Source organism: Diospyros lotus, chromosome 5 (genome assembly GCF_014633365.1).
Source record: "Diospyros lotus cultivar Yz01 chromosome 5, ASM1463336v1, whole genome shotgun sequence".
In the NCBI taxonomy this organism is placed as follows: Eukaryota; Viridiplantae; Streptophyta; class Magnoliopsida; order Ericales; family Ebenaceae; genus Diospyros; species Diospyros lotus.
In genome coordinates, this window is record NC_068342.1 from 13,092,343 (window position 1) to 13,111,127 (window position 18,785).

An 18,785-nucleotide genomic window follows, 5' to 3' on the forward strand; every position below is an offset into this window, starting at 1 on the left:
ACAGTCAAAAGTTGACTTTTGGCATGCTAAGAGTCAACTTTGGATCCAGAATTTGTAAAAAATATTTTTAAATAATTTTTATGTATTTAAAAATATTTATTAATTATTTTTAATAAAAAATAATAATTTTGGTAATCAATATGCTATGAAAAAATATCTTATAAATTAATCAAAAATAATTCGATACTACAATTAGTATATTTAAGGAAAATCCTCTTTTTGTTAATCATAAAAAATTAATTAATATGAGCAAGTTGGCTCAACATTTTTTTCCTTCTATATATTTATATATATAAAATATATTTTAACATTTTTTTTCATATTACTTTTATATATTTTTATAAAATAGTGTTATTAGTTATATATTGTTTAATCACAAATATTGAGTTATCTAAAAATTAATAGTAGAAAGTAAAAAAATTAATTAACCTTTATCTACAGTTGATTGAAGGAAATAAAAAGTATAATTTTAATTGAAATTTGATTTTTGATTTAAAATTATAAATCATTACAACTTTTATATATAGAATATTCATAGTAAACTTTATCGTTTTTATAAAGTGAGAAAGTTGACTCTTATTCAAATGAGAGCAACTGTAAAAAAATCTGACGGTTTTCAATGAAAGTTAACTTTTGAAAATTGAATTTTCGAAAATCGAAGAATTGACTTTTAGTGTAGCAACATTGTAGCGAGAGTCAATTTTCAAAATTTAAAGAGTCAACTTTACTGTAATGAACTATAGCTGTAATGACCCAAATTTATTTATTATTATTATTAGTTAGAGAACATTACCACCTGCTTTTGTTTGCCCACCGCCATTTTCTCCTAAGTTCCTAAGCCATTACGTAAAGCAAATTTAGGCGGTGAGTTTAGTGGATAAGTGAGTGGAGAGAGAGAGAGAGAGAGTGTGTGTGGGTAGAAGAAGAGAGGATCTCGGCTAAGCAGAAAACTGGGGAAGAAAAGCGAAGAAGAAGCAGAGGAGGAAGAAAGAATTGCATAACAGAGAGGGTTCGGGTGCGTTGTTGTTGCTTTCGATTCTGCAAATAGGCAAGCTCTTCTCCTTCCTATTACCTTTGGTTTCTAAGCTTCTTTGTTCTTCCTCTTCACAGCCTGCCTTCTCCCTCTTATCGTTACACGTTTTACATAGCAGTGGGTTATATATATATATATATATCTTCGTGTAGCAGTGGGTTTCGGTGGTTAAATACGTATGCATATACGGTCCCTGTGGCCTTCGTGCAAGTGTATATATAAGTTGCAGAGGTGTTAGAGTTGTGTGTTTAACTACTGGAGGTAAGAAGATGGAAGCATGAAGTATATATATTAATATGTATGTGCTGGAACAGCAACGCGATGGTGGTGCGAGCTCGCTAAGTGTAGGTGGCCGTGAGTGTGTATCTCGTTGTGTGCGTGTGCGCGATCCATGAGTGAGTTCGTTGTGAGCTAATTAAGTGAGCTTGTTGTGTGTGTTCGGTGTGTATATATATATGCGGGTGTGCTGGTCCAGCCGAGAGTGTGCAGCTTCTTCACTTCTTTTTGGTTCCCTTTCCAGCATCCCCCCTAGCTTGTAGATCACTCGATAATGGCTTGGATGTTGGGTTGCCGTGATTTTAATCATTTGAAGCTATTTATATACGCATATATATATATATAAATAATTACTATAGCACGCAGGGGTTGTTTTGCACTGAGTTTTATTCCATTTAATTGTGTTTTGGGTATACCTTGGATTGGAGGGTGGTTCTCTGTGTGTGTGATTGAGGGTTATGATGCAGAAATTGGCCTTTGGGCGTGTTTACTGGGTGTGCACATCACCATGCGTAAGTTTATATATATATATATATATATGTTCAGGTGGTGAGTGTTTGAGTGTGTGTGTGAGCAAAGCTAAGTGGCCTTTGGCCGTGAGTAGGAGGAGTGAATTGCTCACTATGATGTAAAGGTTCTTATATAAAAAAATGAGTCATTGGAGTGATATATATATATATATATATAATGTTGAAGGATGAAATTGGAGGTAGCAGCACGTCCTTGTGCACTTGGAGTTTGAAGTGCTTAGATATATATATATATATAAATATATATACATTAATGTAAATGTTGTTTAAAGATTATAAGTATAATTTGAGTTATCTAAATAAATAATAATAGTAATAGGTAATATTAGTAAAGATTTGAAGGGCGAGGTAAGTTAATTAGCTTGTATTAAACATTTTTTACGGATTAAATAGTAATTTTTAGGTTGTATGTTGGTTTATTTTAGTGTTAATATTATTTTGCAGTGCACTGGCATATAAGACTAGAAATCTGCAAAATAAGGCAAGCTCTCTACTCCCTTTGTGATTCTTATTCGATTTATGAATTCTAAATCCTCCCTCAACCCGATATGGTTATAGAAATTAATTGTGGACGTTGGAGTTAATTATTATGTGAATTTTATTAAATTAAATTAAATAAAAAACTGCCGGGGTTTAATTCTGTAAATGCTTGCGGGGGTTTGTACCGCCCCCACTCTTTTTGGGAATGATGTTGAACCAGCCTAGGGACTAGGTTCCTAGACGTGCAGGTTTATTTATGGTTTTCTTGGATTTATTTATGGTTCGGTTAGAGTCATCGAGCAGTAGGGCAAGGGTCGGCTTATTGGTGACGTTGGGGTAGACTATTGTACGGCCCCGATGTGGGCCATCGGGTGGACACTCCTAGTCACTGGCCGTTGACCGGTGCCGAGCACTGTTGACTAGCTCTACCAGTATGAGATTCTCTGCACGTTTAGATTCATTATATTGTTGTTCATGATTTGATATGCACATGGGTACGGGTTGCATATCCGGATATTCATTTATTGAGTATGCTTGAACATGGACATGCTAACTTGGTCATGTTGCATCTAGCATGGGCATATGCATCGCGTGTGGTTTACTATGTGGGCGGAGCATGGCCTGATGCCTGGATGTATGGGCGCCATGTATCACGTTGATGCTCACTACGCCATTGCATTTTTATGTGCATTGCATGGCTACTAGTAGTATATAGTCACTACAAGAAGTTGGGGTATTACCGACGAATTTTTCCCGGCGGTTTCATAATTGTCGGGAATATACCACAATCCCCGGCGGTTTATAAAACCGCCGGGGATTTAACACAATCCCAGGCGGTGTATAAAATCGCCGAATATGGCATACACATCCCCGGCGGTTTTTAAAAACCGCCGGCTATAGCATGTACATCCCCGACGGTTTATGAAAATCGCCGGTTAATTTTGTCCATCCCCGGCGGTTACAAAAACCGCCGAGGATATGATTTAATCCCATCAAAATTCACCCCCCCTCCCCCTGCCCCCGCCCCCGCCCCCGCCCAAATCTTCCCCTCACCCCCTTCTCTTCCAAATTAAATCCCCCCTGCAAACCCTAGAACCCTTTCTCGCTCATGCCTCGCTGTGTCTCTCTCGCTCGCTCCCTCGCCCTCGCTCACGCCACTGAGTCGCGGCCTCCCTCGCCCTCGCTCTCGCTCGCTTACTCTCAGTCGCGCTTGCCCTCAATCGCTCTCGCCCTCACTCGCTCAGCTGCGCTCGCTCTCGCCACATCTTGTCTTCCTTTTACTTGAGGTATTTATCGATCTGTGTATTTGTTATGTAATTAGGACTTTGAGTGAGGTTCAAATCCTATTGATCCTGTAGAATGCGTTGGTTATTATTGTATGATTAGGCAACTCTTGACAGAAAGCCAAAGACATTGTCTTGAATTTAGTCATGAGAAATCATATTTGCCACAGGTGCGAGCCATTTGACACTTACCCGAGGACATATGACCTACTGAATGCTGTCGGTCTCTTCTCTGTAGAGCGAAAGAGGTATGTCTTCTGGTTTTCGCTCAAGTTCATTCATACATTACATTTTTATGGCAAGAAAATTACTACACGTAGGTACATTTATCCCCATGTAAGGACAGAAGTTTGATCTTTTAATTCATATAGATGTAATTTGTCTTCGGATATGTATGTCAACGGCTCCTTTCTATTCTTTGCTTCTACGCCTGATTCATGTGACACCGTCTCGCTCGCTCGCACGTTTAGCACATCCTTTACTCATTTCAGTACATGTTTTCCTTTATTTTTTTTTAAAGCTATTTAAGGGCCACAAGATCTTAAAGGCAAGGTCAGGGGAAATATATATATATATATATTTCAAGAAAAAGACAAATAATAACAGATAGCTTTTATAAATGAATTGTTTTTGATGATTAACACAAAAATAAAAAGTGAAAACGACTTAACACAGTAGACAAAGAGATGCTCAAATTGGTTTTGCCATGTTAAAACCAACCATATCCATAAAGAGAATTAACTTAATTGCCTGTCAAGCACAGACACGTATCGCTCTTGTTTTGTTTCTAATCCTCCTCTCTGTTTATAGATACCCAAATATATGTTTTAAATAAGGGCATTGGGAAATGCCCTTATTTAGAAATGTTGTTGTAGAATGAAATATCGGTCTCCTGGTCTTTCTTGCAGTTGTATTTTGTGTCATGTGGCAAGTTGCATTTTCAGGTTATATCTTCTGCATCTATTTATAATCTTTGTTACCATTTATGTTCAAATGAAATGACTGAGATTCAATCTAAAATGCGTTAATCATTTGCTAAAACTTGCTACAAAATAAATAAATAAATAAATAACATTGCAAGATTATATTGTCTATCGAGTCATTAGATGAAATAAAAATTCCATGATACAGTTCAGAGGTTAATTCGAGCATGTAGCTATTAAGTTGCTATAATCTTGTTTACTCTTTGCTGTGGCTCATTTTCTCTTTCCTTTGTCTTTAATTTTTTCTCAACGTGTGACAACATAATTTTGTAATGCATTATCTATCTTCTGCATGCCTAGGTTCGTTGGAGAATTTATTGCAACAAGTGGATCAAGTTAAGGAGGAACGTTTAAGAAAGGTCGGTAATTATTTTCAAAGGTCTTGTTTTTTCAGTTCCCTTTTATTATTGCTGATTTGCTGCTGGATTGAGCTCATCTAATTAGATTCACCTAGTTCAGTCCTCCTGGGATTTTCAAAACTCTCTCTCTCTCTTTAAGATTGGATTGCTATGTTTTGAGTACATCAGGGATGCGTTGGAGCTGAATACCATCAGTGGTTCTCAACATTCTTAACTATTAATTTTGGACAAAATAGCTCTCTAAACTGAGGATCTAATTATGTTTCTGATCCAAGATGTTTCCGATTATGGATTTTATGATAAAGAACCATGTCAAATCTGGTCTTCCTCCAGTGCTAGTCCAAAACCCAATAGCTCATATCTGCATGGCTTGTTTATCATATATACTAATAGTTCTTATGGTCCTTGAGAGATAGGGAGAGAGAGAGAGTTGTGAAACATATTGAACAATGGTTGGAACTAGATGCTTGTTGAACAATGGATCTAGACCGGGGAGTTGATATATGGGTTAGTAATTAAATTTTCTTAATTTTTTATGTAGTCCACATTATCATATTTTGACAAGTGGCAGCTGCTAGCTATCAAGGTAATGTACATGACCATATTCATTGCAAAATATTAATTTAATTACTTTTTGTTTAGGCTTTTTGTCTCTAGTTGGCTTTTACTCATATTAATAATTAAATTAGAGTATTTTATTTAATTTTTAGACAATAAATAATATTTATTTCAACAATGAGTGTTGCTGTTCTTGTGGAATGTTCTTGTGGAATTTACTATTTAACTTATGCTTATGCTTATACTTATTGAGTTTGAGTCAAGGGTATGATTCTTTGATGGGTTTTTAAGGCAGTAGTTACTGTCTCTATTTCTCTTTCTTGTGGTGTTATGCAATTGGAGAGGAGTAAGTGCAAGAGGGATGATGATGACGACGACGATGTTCTGGCTGGCTCTCTCTCTCTTTTAGTCATTTTGCTTTCTCCCTCTTTGCTTTGCTGAATTTGTGTAGAATATATTATTTTTATAAAATGTTTGCTTTTGCTAACTTTGGGTAGAGGAGACTGAGTATGTGGGAATAAAGGCTTGAATTGTTGGTATATATTGTGGGTAATTTTAGATTTTTTGGGAGTGATTTTGAGGCCAAGCCAATCTGGTTGCTTAGTGTAACAGTCCTCCTACGTGAGATGATGATGATGTACAGGTAAACAGTTTTTGAAATCAATTTTAAAATGGTGGGTGGTTGACCTTTCCCGGCGGTTTACTAACCGCCGGAAAAAATACTTGGTAAAAACACTTTTCCAGCGATTTTAAAACCGCCGGTATAAACCTTCACCGGCGGTTCTTAAACCGCCGGTAAAAGTCTGACATCACCGGCAGTTTTGAAATACCGCCGATAATTATTATTTTTACTGGCGGTTTTTATAAACCGCCGGTAAACTTTTCCGACGGAGGTATTTCCGGCGGTTATAATTACCGCCGGAAAAAATTTTACCGGCGGTTTTTCAACTTTTTCCGGCGGTTTTTCTACCGCCGGGAAAAGTCGAAACTGTTGTAGTGAGTTCTCGGACGGGAGTACCGTTCCGAGGGAGCCTATGGCTCGAGTGTCGGGAGTACCAACATGGACGGGTGATGGGAGTACCGACCCGGGACAGCGCGCGCAGGTTTGTTGGAGATACATGTTGCCTCTCAGGGCAGCGGCAGGTTGGTATGGGACTTGGGTGCCGTGTGTCTTGTGTGGGCCCCAATGACCAGTATGTGTTTTTATTATGTTATGCTATTGTGTTATAGCATCTCATGGCTTGTGTGTACCTGGGGGTTTATTCTCGGGAGAGTTTATTGGACTTATACAGCCTTCTGCTTTTCTTTTCTTATGCTTGCTGAGTCTCTCGACTCACTTTGTTTTCCATCATTCCAGGTAGTGCCAGTGTGGGTCCGAGCAAGGGAATCAGCGTTTAGCGGCAGAGTCGGTATGGTGTACAGGCAGTCTCGTCATTCCCTATCAACTCTAATGTCTGAGTATGATTTACTCTATTATTTTGCACTGTGTCAAGTCTTTCCTTGTGTCTCGTGTATGTCGGCACAGGAGTCTGTGTTTATTTATTTATCATGTGACTGCTGTGCTAGCAAGGTACACGTAGTGCATGCATGTGTTTAGCTTCGCTTCCGTTGTTCTTATTTTTTTGTGTATGCATGCCAGGGTGGTTCTTGTTGTGTGTCTTATTCTTTTTTCCTTCCGGGCGGGGGTGCTTACAGTAGCAAATAGTAATTTACTATAGCAACAATCAAGAGTCAACTTTTGACATGTTAAGAGTCGACTTTCGGTCCAGAATTTACAAAAAATATTTTAAAATAATTTTTATGAATTTAAAAATATTTATTCATAAAAAATAATGATTTTGATAATACATATGCTATGAAAAAATGTTTTATAAATTAATCAAAAATAATTTTGTACTATAATAATATATTTAAGAAAAATACTATTTTTGTTAATCACCAAAAAAACTATAATTTGTATATTAATTTTTTTTATTAATCATCAAAAATTAATTAATATGAGCAAGTTGGCTAAATATTTTTTTTTATTTTATATATTTATATACATAGAAAATATATTTTAACATTTTTTTCATATTACTTTTATATATTTTTATAAAATAATGTTATTAATTATATATTCTTTAATCACAAATATTGAGTTATCTAAAAATTAATAGTGGGAAGTAAAAAAAATAACACCTTTATTTAATATTATCTTTTATATATAGAATATTTATAGTAAATATTATGTCTTTTTTAATCATTTTACTATTTTAACTCGCTCAAACTTAAACATTTATTTAATATTAACCTTTTAAATTCACATCAACTTCACTAATTTAATAAATAAGGGGACCTATATAAAAAATAACACCTTTATGTTCGCTTGACTAATTGTTGTCAGTAAATTGTATATCTTTTCATTTGTTACACTTCAATTAATGATTTTAATAAGGATGTTGCCGGTACGTAATTTCTGTTTTTAATTCATTTGTTATGCATTAAGAGTTCTCCTACAGGGCATGCAGATTGACAAAGGAGATTATCGAATGAGAGTAAAAAGATTGAATTGTCTTTGCTACTGTTCTGCTCTCTCCTCTCTCTCTTTTTATGGCCGTGAGGTGAGGCGATGGCAGCGATCGTCAGAAGATGCGGCAACGATGATTGGCGAGGTGAGGTGCAACTAGGCAGTGAGATGACGAGGATATGGTAGTAAGGTGAAGATAGTAGGGCTCCACAATCAGTAGTCACACTGCAACCATGAAAAGAGAGATGAGAGAGTAGAATAATGACTCACTTTTTAAATTTACAAAGTGAGGAGATTTTGACCTTTTTACTCTTAGGGAAATTCTATCCCCAAGCCAACAAATTACTCTCTACAGCCCACCCCGTGCAAAATTCTATCAAAATTTTAAAATTCTCATTTTAACCCCGCCCATTACTTCCTCCGACCATCTCGATCACGGCCTCACCTCTCTCTTTTCCTCCCACACTATATATACACAAACACATAAAAAGAGAGAGAGACAGACAGGGGTCAATCATGGCCAACCCTCACACACATTTATATATATATATATATATACACACACATATATATGTATACAAACACTTACACACATATATATATACAAACACGCATGGACGCGACCATGGCAGCCATGGACTCAAACTTCTGCACCACGAGGTGCAGAGGACTGTAAAACCTCTGCATCTCGCGATGCGGGGGTTTCCATGGCCGCAACTATGCGTGTGTGTATATAAATATATATATGTGTATATATATATATAGTCTCTCTCTATGTGTTTGTGTGTATGTGTGTGTATAGTGGGAGGAAAAGAGAGAGGTGAGGCCGCACTTGAGATGGTCAGAGGAAGTAGTGGGCGGGGTTAAAATGAAAATTTTAAAATTTTGTTAGAATTTTATATGGGATGGACTGTAGAGAATAATTTATGGGGCTGGGATAGAATTTCCCTTACTCTTATTGGATAAGTCTATTGGAGAATGTAAAATTTTTCACGCATGAACCAGTGGCATTAACAACCGCAGGAACCGCTGCACCCCCCCCCCCCCCCCCCCCTCCCCGGGCGCATTAATTAGTTACTTTAACAACCGCAGGAACCGCTGCTTTGGTTTTATTGCCCCCCCACCCTCAAATTAATGATTTTGATTTGATAAGGATGTTGCCAGTACGTAATTTCTGTCACTTACTCCAGCGCCCCCCACCCCGCCCCCCCGGGGAGCCAAAACTGATTTATCATCCCAAGATCGTGAGCTGGGGGTGGTTTGCCTGGCCCCATCCGTAAACTTTCCATTTCCTTTCTGAGTCCACCACTACTATATATATATATATATATCGATGTATCATACCAAAGTATGTCGCTTCGCATCTAAGTTCAGTTCTCTCTGCTTTCTCTATCGTTGTGTCGTCTCATAAAGGAGGAGGGATATACATAGATACATATATATACATACATATACATATGGCAGGCCGTGCAGAGAGCGGTGCTAATAAAGGCGGTGGCGACCGCCCCGTTCGTAATGGACCCGCGACCGAAGATGAAGAAGAGCAGCGGCACTGCTCCTACGCCATGCAACTGGTGAACTCCTTGGCTCTGCCAACGGTGTTACAGGTCGCCGTAGAGCTGGGCGTGCTAGAGATCATTGCCAAGGCAGAATGTGCCGGCGGCAGTCTGCTCACCTCCTCCGAGATCGCGTCTCGGATCCCCGGCTGCCGCAACCCCGACGCACCTCACATGCTCGATCGGATGCTCCGCCTCCTGGTGAGCCACTCCGTCCTCACGTGCTCCGACGACCAAGACGACGGCCGCCACCGCTACGGCCTCGCTCCCGTCGCGAAGTACTTCATTGGCGACCAAGACGGAGCGTCGTTAGGCCCCTTGGTCTCCCTCGTTCAGGATGAGGTCTTCCTCGCCAGTTGGTAATTAATTCTAAATCCTTCATCTCCTCAATGATTAATTCTTACAATACATGTTTGTTTGTTATTATTGCTTAATTTGTGTTATTCTCTATACTTTTCAATTTTAAAGCTTAAAAGTTGAAAAGAGAAAAGATTACTTTTAATTAAATAAAATATTATTTTAATTAACAAATTAAAATTTTCCAATTAGGTTCCAAATATTCCTATTCAAAATTCATGCAAAATTTCATTTTATCTCTTTTTGCTCGTCTCTCATCTCCTCTTTTACGTAGATTAATATTTAACTTCATCATCATTTGTTATTGGTCATCAATTGCCAAATGAAGAAAAAAAAAAAAAAAAGCACCAAATGACAATTGCCAAATTTGGAACTCATTGCGCCCATAGGTTCTAGTCAGGAACCATCACTAGCGGGTTCTATCGATTTTTCTATGTATGTATACTTGTTTTCTGTTCGTTCAGAACAAATTAACAACTCAATCTCTTTAGATAGATTTTTAAAAATTAAAAATTTATGATAGATATTTATATATATTATATAATTTATACTATTATTAATTAAACATAAATTTTTAATATTATCAATAAATTAAATTACACTTTGGCCCTCCCCAGTTTAGTATAAATACAAATACATACATGTCCATCACTTCAACTTGCTGTCCCTAATAATTAAAAGATTATCATATTACTTCTAGCGTTAAATTTATATTGCACAGGTATCTCAAAATTTTATAAAATTACAAGAATATCTTAATAATTTCTTAATTGAAGGGATATTAATATAACTTTTAAAATGCGAGGAGTAAACATGAACTGAAATCAGTTCATAAACATTCACTTCATCAACGAAATACCAATAAGCTTTTGTTACCATCGCATGAGATTCTGTAATTTTTTACGTAGCGGATTAGGGGCTATTAGCAATGGCAATCCCAGGCAAGCAAAGTCTCTTCTGGCAACATGCACTCCTTAGAATGTGGGGAGTAAACTCTCTTAACAAATAATTTTTTTTTTCTTTTTGTCTTAGAAATGCAGTTTGGAGAAAAAGGGTTATAACAAATAATTTTTTTTTCTTTTTATTTTAGCTAGTAAAAAAACTTGTTTTGTTGATAATGACCTACATAACAATCTATCATAGGTCTCAATCCACATAAAGTGTGGAATTAACCTTGTGATCAAATTGAAGACACACCGTAAACGAATTGGTTCCAAAAGAAACCTTAATTTGACAAATTCTCAATTTTGGTCCATTAGTTTGTTGATAAGTCAAAAGTAGCCAAGTACATAAATAGAAGTCATATGCATGTAGTACTCAAGAGAACGCCATATGCATATATAGATATTTTTAGATAAACTGTCATGTCTGTACATGATTTCATTATTATATATGTAGGAGTGAACTAAAAGCAAGCATTCTGGGGGGAGGCGTCCCATTTGACAGGGTCCACGGGATGCATGCATTTGACTACCCTGGCAAAGACCCCAGGTTCAACGAGGTTTTCAACAAGGCAATGGTCGGCCACACAGGAATAGCCATGAAGAAAATCCTCGAGTACTACAAGGGGGGTTTCGAGCAGCTGAAACAACTGGTCGATGTTGGTGGTGGTCTTGGAATCGCACTCGGTTTGATCACATCCAAGTACCCCCATATAAAGGGTATTAATTTTGACCAGCCCCATGTTGTCCGAGATGCTCCATCCTATCCTGGTACGTACGTACACCTTATCTCTTGCCCTGATGCTAGTCGTAGAGAAACTAGCTAGCTTTTGAAGACGGCCGGTATTTTGATTTCATTAATGTGATGGATGGATGGATCGATTATGCAGGTGTGGAACATGTTGGCGGAAATATGTTTGAAAGTGTTCCAGAAGGAGAGGCAATCTTAATGAAGGTATATTGGATTTTGCAGCGGGCATCATGTTCATGGGATTTACATTATTAATTAATTAACTAATTATAGTTGATGATACATATAATCTCGTAGTGGATCCTTCATGACTGGAGCGATGATCACTGCTTGAAGCTGCTAAAGAATTGCCACAAAGCGCTGCCGGAAAATGGAAAGGTAATCGTAGTGGAAGTAATTCTGCCGACGGAACCTGACACTAGATCAGAGACAATCGCTAATTACGAAATAGATCTGCTTATGATGACTCAAAACCCAGGAGGCAAGGAGCGCACCCGACCGGAGTTTCTTCGCTTGGCAACTGGAGCTGGATTTTCTGGCATTAGATTTGAGGCTTTTGCCTTTAACTTCTGGGTCATGGAATTTTACAAGTAGATCGATCATGTACTAGATGCAGATGGCCAGCACCAGCACAGCCTGTTTAATTAATTCTGTAGGACTTGCCTGGCCCTTCATCTTGCATTCCCGCTTTGAATTTCGTTAACAAAATAAACTAGTCAGAGGATTGGAACAGTGTCAAATTTTAATTGAAGATGATCTTTATGTTAGTAGTTTCAGTTGTTCTTTAGCATTGGTAATTTGATTTTGTTGTCGCTCGGGTATAATAATTAATTTTTGGGATGAAAAAGTCATCATCAAATCATCTAAGTCTACAAAAAAAAAAAAAAACAGTCAAAGGGCACGAGGAGGTTCTAGCGCAAATATTTTGATGTCTAAGTCAGACACTGAATATGTAAAAAGTCCCAGAGTAGTATTCACATCAGTATCAGAAATATTTCTTTTTTGGAATAAGAATTTGCTTATTTATATAAGAGCATGAATCAATCTTAAGTCCACTAGGATTACAACTCTTACAAATATTGTTCATCTCATACAGATGATATTTATCCTCTCGAAAAAAATGTTAGCTATCGGAGTTATCCTGACTTGGATGTTGTGTGGGACCCCTTCCCCACTCCCCCCCCCCTCAAAAAAAAAAAAATGGTGAAAACGTTCTGATAGTAAGCCTGCCTTGGAAGGGGTAGGAAATTGTGGGTCACTCGCCTCGAATGTCATTGCTAATGTAACGCCCCGTTTTCTCAGAACAACCATTATCTCAAGATTTCGGGAATATTTTTTTTTTTTTTTCAATGTCATCATACACACAACATAAGCCTCTCGATATACATGCTCTCATCATAATCATTTCCCGACAATCTCGATCGTACCTTCTTAGCATATCAAAATTAAAAATTAATAAACTAAGACAGGTATTATCAATCACATCAGCAGAAACAAGATCGAAACCTTAACCGACAATTCCTTTTACAATAACCAATTCGATGTTCACATGAAAATATCAAAATATGACACAACCTCTGAACATCGTAATCATAGACAAAAACCTACGAAAACTAAACATAGTAGCTATATCTTGATGACATTCTTTCCCTTGGCGCCACTGCTTTCACTTGGAACGTTTGAATATTCCAGGGACATAGTTCAAATTAGATACTGAATCATCTAAATGAGAGTTCAAAAATATTTTCATGCAGATGTGCAAACCATATATAAAATCGATAAATCTCGACATGCCCCAGCCTAAGAGAATCCCACATAGCACTTAGCCCTAACGGAGAAAATGCAATATCTCTAAAGGCGACACGACCAGACCGACCCATTGGCAACCAATCCTGCTTAAGAGGGACAACCTCGACATATGAACCCGGGAATCACCCCATTGTCATTGTTAGGCTTTACGCTCCTACTCAAAAGCATTCCAAAACCTAACGCAACCCTAGCCCCAAGAGTGTCACATCAACACTATCCCCAAAATCCACGACACATCGGCCTTAACGCTATTGCTCAAAGGAATTTGGGGTGGTGTCCACTCTCAGCCCTGCCACTTGAGCCAACAATCGGGGTGGTGTCCACTCTCAGCCTCGCCACTTGAGTACCGTAGGGAGAAGTCCGTCTCAACGCCGTCCCAAGTGGGTCATATAACATTAACCCTTGGCATACATTCCGAGTGCTGACACTCGAGAGTTACGTCATAGGTTAACAACCCACATCCCACATGGACAACACAACATGCCAATGCCGAAAAATCATAACATGCATAAAATCAACATCTCAATATATGCAATTTACCGTACGAAATATAACACAGGTGTAAGTAATCATTTGTAAAACCATCAATAAACCTAGCCATGAGGATGAACATGTTGAGTTCTAACCTAGTCAAGAGGGGGATGAATTGACACCTTTTAAAAACTTTAATGCAAAACTTATACACGTATATATATGAGAAAACAAATTTAATATAAACCAAAATTGTAGTTGAGAGTACGGGAGCACTTAAATACTAGATGGATAATATGATATCCGCCAGCTGTGCTAGTATGTGCTTAGATCCAATATACTCTTCAAATTACAACTTGGTGAAAAACATGTGATTTGAATGCACACAATAACAAGACTTTAAATAAACCAAATAGAATATTGAATGAGTACAAAGAATGATCAATTAAAGCAAATCAGAATATAATAGCCAACAAGAATGTAGGCCTTAGGATTTGGCCACACAAAAACAAAAACAAACAAGTATAATCAAGCAAGAATAAGTAAAGAGTGAAGAGAAGAAGGACACAGCGATTTATAGTGGTTCGGCCCTTATGGCTTACATCCACTACCTAAGGATTCCCTTCCTTAGGATTTTCAATCAAATCCACTATATGAAACTTTTCTTACAACCACCAAAGCCTTCACTTGGCTTCACCACCACCAAACTATTTCTGGAGTCTCACACTCACTAGTTTGGATTTTGTACGCTCTTTACAAGATAGTAGAGATTGAAAAATAGGGTTCTCTCAAAAATAATACAATGAAGTGTAGAGAACTCTCTTAGTTTTCTCTCAAGAAGATAGAGGAAAAGAAAAACTTGGAGAGAATGAGAATCTTGGCTAATGATGTAGAAAATGATAGGGCTTCCAAAAGTTATTCCAAAGCCTTCAAGAGACCCTTTTATATAGTGCTAGAGAAGGCTTTCCTTGATCAATCTCAGCCCTCCATGTGTCAAGTCTTCAAGCCAATCTCAGCCCTTCATTTGAATTCTTGATTTACCTTCTATAATCAGCTAACTTGATTGATCATCAAGATCTTTGACTTTTGTTGATCTCCAATCAGCCTTGAATGAGCAAATCAATTCCAATAATGCATGGTTGACTTTAAGGATTAAAATATCAACAAAATCCTTCATAATTCTTGCAAAATCGACCATAAATAAGAACTAATCAATTCTGACTTCTAGTTGAATCTTCAATCACCTTTGATTGTGCAATTGGCCCCTTAGCTTCCATAACAAGCATAGCTAATTTGAAATTTGAATTTAAACCTCTAAATGGTGTAAAATCCTTCCAAATATTCTCAAATAATGAAGCAAATTTGTCCAACAATGAAGATATCAATCATAACTTCAAAAGCCCTTAATTGATCAAGTTTCCATACTAAAAATGTTGACAATAAGAAGAGAATCAATTTGTGTAGCTGAATATATGCAAGATATCCTTAGAATATTCTCTCATAATGAAGATATCAATTAGCTATAATGAGGATATCAATTAGTCATAATGAGTAGGATAATTGATTCCATGATTTGAGTAGAGGATCATTTTAATGAGATAGAATCAGTAATAAAGGAAAGTAATATCAATCAAGGTTTAACTTTCAAACCTTAATTTCCTCCATTAATGTTGAATAATAGGGCTGAATCTTTAACTTCTCCATTTGAATGCAATTCAAAAATTCTTCCATATTTAACTAAGTAAGGAAGCTTCTAAGAACCTTTAAATTTACTCCATGATTCTCTTACCATATTTAGACCAACGAGAAGATGTAACCTTGATGAGTGTGCTCCACGTGGCTGCCATGTCATCAAAATGCCACATTAACAATGCCATGTCGCCAAGTTACATATATGGCAACTCCATATAGTGGACTACTCCAATCTCCTCAAAAACTTCCATATATATATTTTGAACTTCCCATATATGAACAAGGATTCAATATATCTTCTAGACTTTCCATTCTAAGAAGAACTTTCCATTCATAGCTCAAATACTCAAATTTCTAGAAAGCTCTCTAAAAACTTGTTTCCATATATAATGAAATCTCTATATAAGTATAAGAAGTTTCCATATATAACCTGTGTCATGAAATCACTAAAGAATAGCTTTGTAAGCCTTATGAAGGCTTCATGCTTTGTTAGAACATAAAATATAAATTCACATTCACACATGCCAATCATCAATTATCAAAATCTACACTCAACAGAACACTCACAGTAAACCATTCATATGCCACAAACGAGTTTTTCGATAGAATCACTCACCTTTAGGCGCAATTAGAATTCTTCTTGAAAAGTGCGATACGCCTCGATTTGCGTGCCTACCTCGAACTTCGCACGAGTCACTTCGCCTCAACCCCCAAGGCACCCTAATCATCATATTTATCCAACAATTATAATTTTTCCTTAATTTTCTCACATTTTCCTTTTTTTTTCTCCCATTTTTCTTCTCTAATAATCCAAAATAAATATCTACACAACTATTTTCTCAAATATTTTTACATAATAATTCATAAGATAATTTTTCAAGAATTTTGGAGAAAAAAATCAGAAAATGCCTATGTGGCACGCGCCTCCACGCGCAGGCGAGTGGGCTGGAGGGTTTGACTGGCGCTTGACAGTCACGCGCCAGTCATCTTCTTCCTTTTTTTGGTCGCCGGCGATGCTCCGATACTCGATTTTCCTACACCGATCGAAAGCCCATCACAAGCCGATCCCGATGCCACCGGTTTCCGGCCGAAAGGCCGCCAGAAAAGCCTTCGATCGGGCATTTATAGGCGCGGCGCGGCGGTCCACTTCCCATTTCTGATCAACTCTCGAAATACCCTCAAAACACCTCGAAAATTCACCAAACTTACCAAAAACTCTCCCCTCGCCTCAATGATCAAAAGCCCCTTATTGGCTTCCATCGATTCGCCCTCAAACTTGAGCGATTTGATGCTTCAAATTCGGCCAAAAACCCTTGGTATTTATAAGCCAAAAACGATCCCCACGTGGCCGATTTTCGGCCATACCTTCCCCAACACGCTTCTTAGACGACCCTAAGCCATGCCCTGACGAGATTTGCTACCCAAATCTCTCAATTTTCCGGTCGAATCCGCGTCCAAATCTACTATGCTTTGGCAAATTTTCAAAAATTACAGTTTAGCCCCCTTAAAAACATCCTTTTGCATTTTAGTCCTTATCCTCAAGCCCTTGATCTTTCCAACGCCATCACTAAGACCCTCAAGATTATTACTTCTCATTTCTCCCTTGAAAATTTCAAAAATTTATCGTTTTGATCTCCCTCGGGCAAATTTAGAAAATTACACTTAGGCCCGGCTGATCGTTTTGACCTTAAATCCACTCGATTCAACCCGAAATCACTTAAGGGTTGTTCTATACATAAAATTTTAGTCTTGGAAATGCTCCGTTGACTTTTTGGACATCGTCTATAACAATTCAGTATTACAATCTAATTGGCAGCTGTATTTTTGCTGTACCGAAAACTATTCCCGATCTTATTTCTTTTATCACTAAGAATCTTAATTTAAATCACTCATTGATACTATACCATTTTCCTTAGTTATCTAGGGTCCAGGGTACTCCCTCTAACTAATTCAGTCGTCCGAAAATGCGTTAGTGTACCCTATAGTCTTATTTTTTTCGCAAATTCCATTTATGCCCTTCATTAAATACCGTTTATATCCCCAAATCATTCCCGGGTATTACAGCTAATGGGGGTTTCTCTTGCCCATGCGATCATCACCGAAGAAGGGGAGAAAGAACCTCGATCTCCTGCCCATGTTGTCGTTGCCAAGGGGTAGGAGATCGTTTCTATTGAGCCAAATTACTTTAATCAATCTATTGTGTATTTTGATGTTTAACAAAACATAATTTTACTAAAACTATTTTTGATATATTTAAATCTCCTAATGAATTTTTTATCTATCTTATGGTGGATAACATATTTTAAGTAGTATAATATTTTGTATATCAAAATGAACCAAGAAATGCTATTTGTTCTAAGTGGAAGATTAGCGCATTATGAGGGAACATATAAGAAAATGTTTTCATTTTGAAAATCTATCTTCTAATATTTTGATAGCTAATATTTATTGTTGTTAAAATAATTTTTAAGGAATTTTTCAATAAATAGAATGTATATATTTTGGGGGTGATAAAATCGCTAAATTTGGAATTTGTTTTAAAATTAAAATTCTATTTTCTTATTGTTATGGATTTTGATTTTTTAGATATTTTTATTGAATCCAAATATGGGGTACTTTCTTATTTATATTTATGTATTAAAGTAAATGGAAGGTAAAATATAAATTAAAGAAAATGTGAACATTTACTTAAATTAAAGAAATGTAAATATATTGTAATGTATTCATGCTATGGATAGTATCTTCAAAGCAAATCTTTTTTTTTTTTGAAAATCTGGACTGAGAGTTGACTCCCAGTGAGGGACAGTCCACTGTGTGTTATGTAGAGTCATGGTAGTCGAGAGCAGGTTTTGCCCAGTCGACTGTAAGCCAATGAGAGTTGACTGTCGGCTTCGAGAGTTAGCTGCACTCCTCACCCTACAATTTAAATAGCGTTAATCAGTTTTGGATGTTCAGTGTTGAAATGGTGAGGAGGTTTAAACTCACCAGTGTGTGAGTGTAGTTGTAGCACAAATATAAATTCCGGACAAGTCCGGGTCGATTCACTGGGAGGTTTATTTAACAAAAGAATGGTTCATTCGGGTTGATTTATCCAAAGAGAGCTAAGTTTTCCTAATTGTGAAAAGGTTTTTTTTTTTTTGAATATTAAAAAGGTCTTGGGTTGAGGCGAGTTCAGAACCAATGCCTTATAAATCTCT

General features: G+C 37.0%; 1 protein-coding gene across 2 annotated transcripts; it reads left to right on the top strand.

The window, feature by feature from the left end:
* The first annotated feature begins 9,230 nt into the window (after positions 1-9,230).
* Positions 9,231-12,378, top strand: LOC127801248 (caffeic acid 3-O-methyltransferase-like). Of its 2 annotated transcripts, none has more exons than XM_052336185.1 (4): positions 9,231-9,926; positions 11,371-11,636; positions 11,756-11,820; positions 11,914-12,378. In XM_052336185.1, the coding sequence occupies exons 1-4, from the start codon at positions 9,469-9,471 to the stop codon at positions 12,208-12,210; spliced, it is 1,086 nt and encodes a 361-aa protein (XP_052192145.1). In that variant the 5' UTR covers positions 9,231-9,468; the 3' UTR covers positions 12,211-12,378. The 2 variants fall into 2 exon arrangements, with proteins under 2 accessions (XP_052192145.1, XP_052192144.1); XM_052336184.1 differs by having other exon boundaries at positions 9,237-9,926; positions 11,323-11,636; positions 11,914-12,374.
* Positions 12,379-18,785: the final 6,407 nt, after the last annotated feature.